Source organism: Chinchilla lanigera, unplaced genomic scaffold, assembly GCF_000276665.1.
Source record: "Chinchilla lanigera isolate Chin_1 unplaced genomic scaffold, ChiLan1.0 scaffold00011, whole genome shotgun sequence".
Taxonomy (NCBI): Eukaryota; Metazoa; Chordata; class Mammalia; order Rodentia; family Chinchillidae; genus Chinchilla; species Chinchilla lanigera.
This window is the reverse complement of record NW_004955412.1, coordinates 12,009,396-12,019,187: the sequence shown is the minus strand read 5'-3', so window position 1 is coordinate 12,019,187 and position 9,792 is coordinate 12,009,396. Positions and strand designations below refer to the sequence as shown.

At 41.9% G+C, this 9,792-nt stretch overlaps 1 protein-coding gene across 1 annotated transcript in view; it reads right to left on the bottom strand.

Annotated features, from left to right (window-relative positions):
* Zc3h12c (zinc finger CCCH-type containing 12C) overlaps positions 1–3,936 on the bottom strand; it is a 71,080-nt gene extending 67,144 nt beyond the window's left edge. The window contains exon 1 of the mRNA XM_013511233.1: positions 3,712–3,936. Within this exon, the coding sequence (XP_013366687.1) occupies positions 3,712–3,744 (33 nt within the window). The 5' untranslated portion in view covers positions 3,745–3,936. The remainder of the gene's footprint in view (positions 1–3,711) is intronic.
* Positions 3,937–9,792: the final 5,856 nt, after the last annotated feature.

Genomic DNA, 9,792 nt, shown 5'->3' with positions numbered 1-9,792 from the left:
GCCTCTCCGCCGCCGCACCATCGCCCCCGCGAGCGCGCGGAGCTGCCCTGCGCGGCGGGGGCTCGTTCCCGTGGTTGTTTACGCACGGTCCTTATTCCGCGGTGAGAAAAGACCACACCCTGCATCCGTGAGACCAATGAGGGAGTTTAAACAAATGAAGCTGTTGGCATTTCACTCTGGGGAAGGACTTCTTCCCGCAAGGAGATTGGCTCTATAGGAAATGGCAGTCGTGTCAAAAGCGAGCTTAAACCCAGGGTACATCCACATCTCTTTTTCAGGGGCTTGGGGAACATAGCCCATCTGCGCCCGACTTTGCCAGAGTGACAAAGTCTAACAGCTGAGAGCTTTCCCACTTCTGTGAATTGAACAACACCCAGCGCAATCTAGGTCAACGTTTCAGAAACGTTGGAATACTGTAATCTCATTCACCTGCTTGCTGGAGGGTCACCAGGAGCCTCACTCCTAGCCCTGGGCAGGACGCATCTGCTGGATGAGAGGGCACCGAGTGGCTTGTGTCTCTACAGTGTGCCACTCAGCCTTGAAAACATTGTCCCACCTCATTGTCACCCCACTTAGGCGAGTCAGATATTACAGTCGGGTGTATCCACCAGAAAATTGAAATTCGAAAGTTTAACTGCGATAAATGTACAAGACGATCTACATCTACTGCACCTAGAGCACATACATGTTTTACTGGATCAGAATTCATGTGTTTTATCTCACTTTTTGCTTTTAACAGAATTATTTCTTGCCTTTGAGTTGTAGGGCATTGATGGTTTAAGCCTAGATCTTAGGCCACATAATGGTAGTGATATCCATAATGCTTATTGGAGCTCGCTTTATCGTTTCCAGTTTAATGCTTTTTACCTTCTGTTGTGGTTTCTATTTGAATGCCCCCTCAAAGCCTCGTGTGTTCGTAAGTGGGACTTTTGGGAGGTGACTGGATAATGGAACCCCGATCCTCATCGGTGGGTTAGTCTGCCGATGAGTTCATAGCTGAATATGATTTCGGAGGTGAAGCCCGATCACAGGAGCTGGGTCCCTGGAGGTGACCCATTGCAAGGGTTTATGGCTTCCTTGACTCCTTTACTCTGTCTACTTCCTGACTGCTATGCCTTAAGCTACGCCTCCTCCACCAGCCCCACTACTACCCGGCTCTGCCTTGGAGCCAGCTGACTGTGGACTGAAACTAGTACACACTGTCAGTCAGAATAACCCTTTCCTCCTTTGAGTTGTGGGTACTGAGTACTGTGTCGCAAAGAAACTAATTAAGACGCTCCCGCTCCTTGGCCTTCGTGTCTCAGAGGAGCAGCTCAGATGCCCCCATCTCTTTGGCGAGCATCTATTGCTCTTTAACTGTGGCTGAAAACCCAGCTGAGTACATCCTTCCTGTCGATGCCCAGGGTGCATTGACCGTACTTGTTGCATGAAAGTTTCTCATGTTTAGTCGGCCAGCTTTGGGGCCTATTTAATAAAATTACAGACAGGAGACGGACTTCTGCGGTCTGCACTTTTAGGATCACCTTGAAGACACTAGGAAGACTGGGCATGCCCAGGGAAGCAGGAGCAAATGTGATTGGTGTGAAAGGGAAAGCCGCCCCTGTTCCCTGGGAAAAACCCTCAGATGTCTCTGGAGTAGACTCAACAGAGGCTGATTGGCTGACAACCATGAGTGACAGCCCCCGCGGCATGCTGTTAGTGACGCCAGGAAACTTCCCTATTCCACAGCATACTTTTGACACAGCTCACCTCTTGTCCTGTGTCTCAGGGGCCACGAGACCCCTGAGCTTTCATGTGTTATGCCATGTAGTGCCCACAAAACCCCTATGAGAGAATACTCAGCCCCGTTTCCATCTCACGGATGCAGAAACTAAGAACAAGATCACAGTCAGTAAATAAGAGTGCAGGGACAAAAATACAGGGGGTTTTACTCTAAAATGAAGACCCTTCTGTGAACGAGGGATAGTAGTGGCCCTTAATTACTTTATTATTTAGTTGGGGAGATAAAACCACGTGAAAATTAAAACTAAAGAGGACAAAATGTGTCAAATATATGTCATGGGTAATAAATGACAAAAGGTATTAGAAGATAGAATCACTTCAGGTAGGAATAGTTCAGGAGACTTAGAGGTGAATCTGGGCTTTGAGAAGGGGGAATTTGAACTGGATCGTGCACGTTGAATATAAGGGGGAGCATAAGGCATGGCGTATCTGTGGAACTGACAGCAGCAAAGAATGCCAGTGAAGCTGGGGAAACGGGGTTTCCCCAAAGCAAAGGGGGAAAGTAAGACACAACCCTAGGGATCTGCAAAGCAAGAGAATCCACGCGCGTGCGCACAAACACACGTACATATACACAGTCACACCTGGTTCCATGTACCCTATATACCAGTGGAGAATCGGTAAAGGTTTTTGTTTAAAGATGATGTCAGGGATGTCCTATTTTAGGAAGACCAAGACTTTGATGGTTGTTGGATGGTTGTTGGAAAAGAATGGGAAACAAATCTGAAGGCTAGTACAGCAGAACGGACATAAAGTAGTGATGTAGATCATCACAGAGGCTTTGTGAATGATTAAATGTGTTTGAGGAAGATGGACTTAAAAGAGAAGTTCACAATGACTATGGTGGTAAATGTGAAACCTGATGTATTACTAAGTGGAAAAAAGGGTAGGTGAAGGGGCAGAGGAATATTTTTTGAAATGTTTAGAATCATTTGGGTTAAGGTATATAGTTAAGGTAATATCAGGATATGCACATGGAAATGGTATAGTAATACATACAAAAAGTAGAGAATTTGATAAATGAGAGTTTATCTGCTATCAAGAGAGTAAGTACGAAAATTTTATGTGGTCTCTATTATAACAATAACCAAGTATGGCTGTTCATCTTTGTAAACCAGAGTTGGAAGAAAATTTATAATAAACATAAAACATTTTTATGACTCTGCATTAAATGGGTATTAAAGATTTCCACTTATATTTTTATTTAACCACAAGTTATATTTACTTATAGGGAAAAGAGCCTACCTAGAAAGTGATTTTCATAAGTTCAGAGAGCATCAGTATGATGAAAGAAAATTTAGAGATTATTTAATCTGACCCCACTGTTCATGCTACAAATGCTGAAATCCGGGGTCCAGTTCTCAGTGTGTGGTATTAAGCATTACAATAAGCATTGGGAAAATGCAATACTTCTGCTATTACCAGTTCTTGATAGCAAATCCCATTTTAGTTATAAAATCAAATCTGAACCTTGAATTGCAGATTGGAATTACAAGCAATTAAAGAAGTCAAGTGGCCGTGATTCCACAGCAGAAGATATCTTGGGATAGCCTCCCTAGTTCAAAGCAGACTCTTTGTAAAGGATAGGTGAAGAAAGAATGGTTGCAAGGGGTGAGGCAGCACTTCTCCTTTACATAATGCGGCTCCCAATTTGCTATATTCGTATTTGAGCCATAAAAGGTAGTTTCAGATTGCTCTTCCCTCCCACCATAGCTGCCTTAGTGCAGAACTGACAATTTCGCAGCCTAAGCATTACCTAAGATGCTCAGGGGCTTAAAAAGGTCACTCTAACTGTACAGCCCTGGGAAATGCTGCTGGTTCGATCCAGAGATTTCCTAGTGGACCCAGTAGCTACACTTGGGGTTGCAAAAGAGTTACTTCTCCTAGTCTCAAGTCTCGTGCCTTCACCCTTTCTGCCCAAACGCTTACCTTAGTAAAACAATGCCTTCGATATGTCTTCATCTCCAGCTCTTTATCCAGAAATTTACTTCATTTAGTTAAAGTGTTTCACACACATATCCAGGTAACGGCTGTGATGTTTCATCCAGTTTCTTCCATATCTTTTAGAGAAGTTCTGGTTAATTCCAACAATCTATAAATTGTTTAGGTTCATTTATCATCGTTACCAAGAAACCCCATTTACTAGGCACGTACTATGATAGGATAGACACGTTCTAACCCATGAGCATCAGTGACTGGCTAGAGTTGCTTATTAACGCTGAGTTCTTAGGGAAAGGAAACTAGAGGACACGAGATAAGTGCTATTGGCCAATCTCAGGGCTTCTTTGTTTTGACGGGTAACCACAAGATTCCATTCCAGCCGCATGACTTTTTTTCGCCCCAGCATTTATGAATAGCCACCAGAGAGCCAGGACAATAAGATTTTCAATGTCAGTATCGAATGGTTTGTTGCCTAGTTTTCTACTTGAATCAGATAGGGTGACTGCCCTACTTTCACCACATTTGGCAAATATAGGAATTCTGAGAACAGTGAACACTTACTATAGAAAAAAATGTACCCAGGGTGACACTTTGCCATCTTGACAAGGATGACACCTACCATTCCGTGGCAGTTCACCCTGCCCAGAAAGTTTAAAATTTTTCTTTTAAAAGAAAATATCTAATACTTAAAGAAAATATCTAATAACTAAACTATCCTCTTCATCTCTAGACGTGTGTGTTCTTTGAAAAGCAGATTGGCTCTGAGAATTATAAATGTACAAAAATGAGATAGTTAAACAGAATTAAGGAACAGTTTTCAGAGCAGAGGACATCTTCCGCTGAAAGGCTGTGTTGCAAGAATATTAACTAGGGCATGATTTGTAAAGACAAAAAAAATGAATTTAAATGTACCTTAAGAGGGGACTGTTTAAATAGACTTTTTGTATACAGGATAGAGTCCTATTAAAAATATAGAGTGCCTTCATATGTATGGAATAAACTTCAAGACACATTGTTTAGTGTAACAGGAAGTTGGAGACCAATGTTTATAACATACTGATGTTTATATGAAAGAAATCTCTGCTTGCATGTGTATATGATACCTCTGATGAGCACCCAAGAGGCTGGTAACACTGGTTGTGCATGAAGAGAAGAACTAGATAACTGGAAAGAAAGAGCATATAAGAGATTCACTTTTTACTCTATATTCTTTCATAGGTTTTTAATGTTAAATTGGGTGCTTGAATTCACTATTCAATAGCACTTTTTAAAAGGCTGCATTTACTGATGGTGTGTTTTGTGTGTTCCTTTTCTGTTGTGTTCTATAAATAACTGGCTATTACTTTTTTCAGATTGTGTGTTTTTTTTTTTTTCCCAGAGTAAAGAAGAGGAAGTGAAGGGAGTCCTGTGAATTTCACGTGTGGATTCTGGGGCTTCCCAGCGAAGGGAAAGATTCCCATGATCGTGCAGATGGGGAGATCCCATTATTGCTCAAGGATTCACAGCCATCATTAATGCCATTAGTCACTGTTTTACAGCTTAGCTGTCAGAGGCTCTAAAGTCATCTTCTATGAAGATTTTTGACAGGAACTTCTTTAGAGGGGAACAATGAAGGATGTTCGCATAAGGAGAAGCAGGAAAACAGTGGATATGGCCTGGAGGCTTCCCAGCCGGTCAGCTGCAGGCAGAGGGCAGGTAGAGTTGTCTCCTTTTCTCAAAGGACTCATCATCTAGAATTACATTTGCTTATCTCTTTTATTGTTTGTCTTCCCATATCAGCATGTAGGTTCCACAAAGATAGGAGCTCTATCTTGTTTCCTGCAGAGTCAGTTTTTCTGTGCCTGGTGGTAGAAGGCACTGTGGATAGCTCTGGACAGCTGGAATACCCAGTGACTGTCCCATCTGTGTTGCTTCTTTAGCCACTAAATTATTAGAAGACAGTAAGGGCATGGACATAGGAACTAAGAGTCAGGACCCCAGTCTCTGAAAGGGCGAGCAAGGTAGAATTCAAATCTTAAGGGAAAGGGGACTTAGAAAAATACTCAGTCATGGGGATACAAGACCAGAAACCAACTGCTGAGCTTGCGGATGGAAAGGGCTTGGTTGAAAAAAAAAAAGAAATGAAATTGAAAAAGAAAGTCAATAGGCCAGCAAAGTAAAACAAAATAATCCCACAAACAAAAAGCAAATGCCACAACAAAAAAGGAGAAAAGTGAGTCCTCTGAGAAGGACTTCAGTTGACAGAAGTAGCAAGTCATCAGAGGAGCAGGCTTGTGGCCAGAGTCAGTCTGCTGCTAGAGTCTTCTGTGGTGGGGGTGGATCCAGCAAGGGTCTATCTAGATTGGCTTTAGAATCTAGCATGGGGCAGGGTATAAGCTTAGTGACTAAGATCATCCGGATAGAACAGATACAACTAGTCTAGAGAGTTCCAAGTGCTCACATTCAGCCATAAAGTGGAAATGAATGCAAGACTCACACTGTCAGCTATTATTTGACCAATTAAATTCCAAGAGCTAGTTAGCGAAACATTGTGCAGAAGGATTCAGAAATGACTCTTCCCGCCAGGCAGGAAATGCTAAGCACGTATTTATGATTCCTGTAAGCAAATATCACAGGCATAGGTGGGGAATGATTAAGGTTACAAAAGTAAATAGGGTGCAGTTGTCTGACAATTTTTTTTTTTGAGACAGGGTCTCGCTATGTAGTCCAGGCTGGCCTTGAACTCGAGACAGTCCTCCTGCCTCAGCCTCCCAAGAGCTGGGATTACAGACGTGTGCCACCATGCCTGGCTTGTCTGACAATTTTTAATGATTTTGCTAGGTCACAGATCAGGGATTTGGTGAAAGTGATCCTAGAGGAGTTATTTGTTTTTTTTCTTTTTTCTTTTTCTTAGTACCAGGAATCGAATTCAGGACCTTGCACTTGCCAGGCAGGCACTTGTGCCACTGAGCTACATCCCCGGCCCTCAGAGGAGTTATTTATATTCTGCCTTTTCTATTCTGTGTTTAGTGTACCGCACACAGTTTGCACTTACAGACAGAAGTACGTCAGGCCATGCGTCAGACATAGTACAGCCATTCACCTATTCCTGTCTCACGCCCTTTTATTTCGGTCAAAATGTTCGCCTTTTCTAAAACAATGTCAGCAGTCCCCAGCAATGTTTCTCCTGCTCTGCGGCCATCCTATGACTTCCTCTAATTTTTGAGTTTTTTTTTTTTTTTTTCCTGGTACCAGGAATTGAACTCACGACTTTGCGCTTGCCAGGCAGACGCTGTGCCGCTGAGCTAAATCCCCAGCCCCTAACTTTTGAGTTTTATAGCAGAACTCTGGAAGCTTATTGAGAAAGGCTAGGTCTTCTGGATCATTCTCAGAAGCATCTGTTTTTTTGAAAGTGAGCCTTATCTGTCTTTGGCAGTCTCTGCTTTCTAATGGAGATCTTGTTAGAAGAACCCAGGCGATTTTCATTTTATTTTGGGTAATTACAAGAAGTAGATAAATGGTCAGTTTGCTTTCGCAAGGATAGTGTGTTTACAAAGAGACACCGTCCTGATGAGTGCTACCACCGTTTTTGTGTGAAGTGACATTTAAGTATTGGTAGAGTTTGGGTCTGTGTAGTTACTTATATTTTCTCAGTGGCCAGTTCTTTATGTATAAAAGAAGGAACTGTCATTTTCTAAGACTTTTTATGTATACATGAGCAACAGTAAATTGAGTTATAAAAGCTTCAGTTGATCTACAAAAGTAAATAAATGAAAGAAGAGTTCTCTAATTTTAAAATCTAGTACCTCTCAGTATTCTAATGCATTAAATTATAGCAGGGGTACATGCTCTCGTGTCAAGTTTAGAAGTCAGGTAAAGTTTCAGAAAAATCACCTTTAATCCTTTCATCCAGATTACCAACTACCCTACCACTTTTTCATTCTCTTTCATTTTATAACTATATTCCACTTCCTCCTTTGATTTAATTCAATCAAACAAGTGTTTATTTAGCACTAGCACTAAACTTTGGATCATAAAATAGGATACTCAGTCCATATCTTAAATAAACTATTTTTTGGAAATTCTATAAGAGATACCCTTGGGGGAAAAAAGCTAGAGAAAATCCCAAATCAGATATAATCAAGTGCTACACGTGCCTGAGCTAGGGGTCCATTCAGTCATCAGGGCTCCCCAGCTCTTAGTTCTCAAAATAATTTTCTGCCCACCTTCAGGACTCATTCAGCCAATGTTTCTTGAGCACCTACTAAGTATCAGGCACTGTTTGGATGAAGCACTACTTCCAGAGGCAGACTTGGATAATCCCTAAGCTGAAAGTAGTTGCTACTGTCTTTGTTTACTCTTCCTGCTCCTCGACTTCTACCATTTTCTCTTCTCATTCGTTAGCCATGCGGGCCTTTCTGGCTTTTGCTGTTCTTCTCTGGAACATCCATTCCCAAGTATCTCCAAGACTTCCTAATGTCTTTCAGCTGTCTGCCCAAGTGCCACCTTATTAGAGAAGCCATCCTTAACACCCTACGAAGAATAGCACCTATTTCCTTCCTTTATGTAATTATGATCACTATAATAAATATGTTAGGTGATAATATATACACACATATAAATATATGTTAGGTAATAATAACATATATATTGCTAGAAGGAGGACGTTTGTACCTTTAACATTTACATAATACAGAATGAAAATTACAGGCTTATGATATCTTCATGATTTTGAGAGCTGGGGATTAGAACCTGGATCAGAATATAAGAATGGTAGATGTGGTCTTGCTAATGGAAAAATAATTTTATCTCTTAATTTTAATTTTTTTTGTCTTTTTTGAGGCAGGGTTTCACTATGCATTTCCAGCTGGCCTTGAACCCACTTTGTAGCCAAGGTTGTCCTCAAACTCATAGTGATCCTCCTGCCTCAGCCTCCTGAGTGCTGGGATTACAAGTGTGCATCACTAAGCCTGGCTTAGAAAAATAATTTTATAGGAGAAGCACAGCAGCAGTGTGTGAATGGAACTTTATTTACCTGAAGATGAAAAAGAAGGAAAGTTTATTTGAATAAGGTAAAAAAGAACATAGAAACATAGACTGATGGCAAATAAATAGGTGAAGGTTTATTCAGCAAAGTTCCCATAGGTACAAAAGAATGCAAGAAGTCTTGGGTATCTGGGGGTCTGACGCCTATTGCAATCCATCAGAAGCAGGTTATCTAAGCAAGCCTCTATTTGCGTTGTGGACACTGATTTCCTTTGGCTTCTGCGGTACTACTTTCCTGGTACTCCCTGTACCTTTTCCCTCCTCCTCTTCCTCCTCCTCCCCTTCCTCCTCCTCCTTCATCTTTTCTTGTGGTGCTGGGAATTGAACCCATGGTCTCTGCACTGAGGCACATCCCCACCTTTAAATTTTTTTTTTTTTAAATTTTGAGATAGGGTCTTGCTTAGTTGCCCAGGCTGGGCTTGAACATGCCATTCTTTTCCCTCCACCTCCCAGAGCACTGGGGTTACAGGCAGCCACCACCATGCCCCACTCCTTCTTACTTCCTCTGAGCAGTCTCTTTGGGGCTCTTCTCCTTCTGTCTACTCCTCCCCAGAATTTCCCTGTGATTCGTTATCTTTGGTCTCCATACCCATAACCTGGGTTTCTGTACTCATTCCCGTGGCATTACCTCCTCTTCGCGTTCTGACTGATGATTGCCCGATCTATCTCTGTAGCCCAAATAGGCACTAAATAGATAAATCTGACACTAAATAGGTGCATGATAAAAGCATCACTTATTTGTTCAAAATGAATGAGTTTTATTAGGTGCCTGCCATGTATCAGCCACTGTTATAGGTGCTGGAAAAGTCTTCTTCAACACAGCTTATATTGTGTGCCCAACCTACCATTAAACAAACATAGGAAACACACAAACAAGCGAGCAAAATACCTCTACGTAGCAGTAGGTGCTCTGAATAAAACAAGTGGAGTACTAGCAACCGTGGGCTGGCTTGTGGGGAGTAGAGAAACCCTCTTTCAAATTGCCTCTGAGCTAAAATAACATTGAGGAGTCACCCATGCAACATGCATTACAGGTAGAGTAAA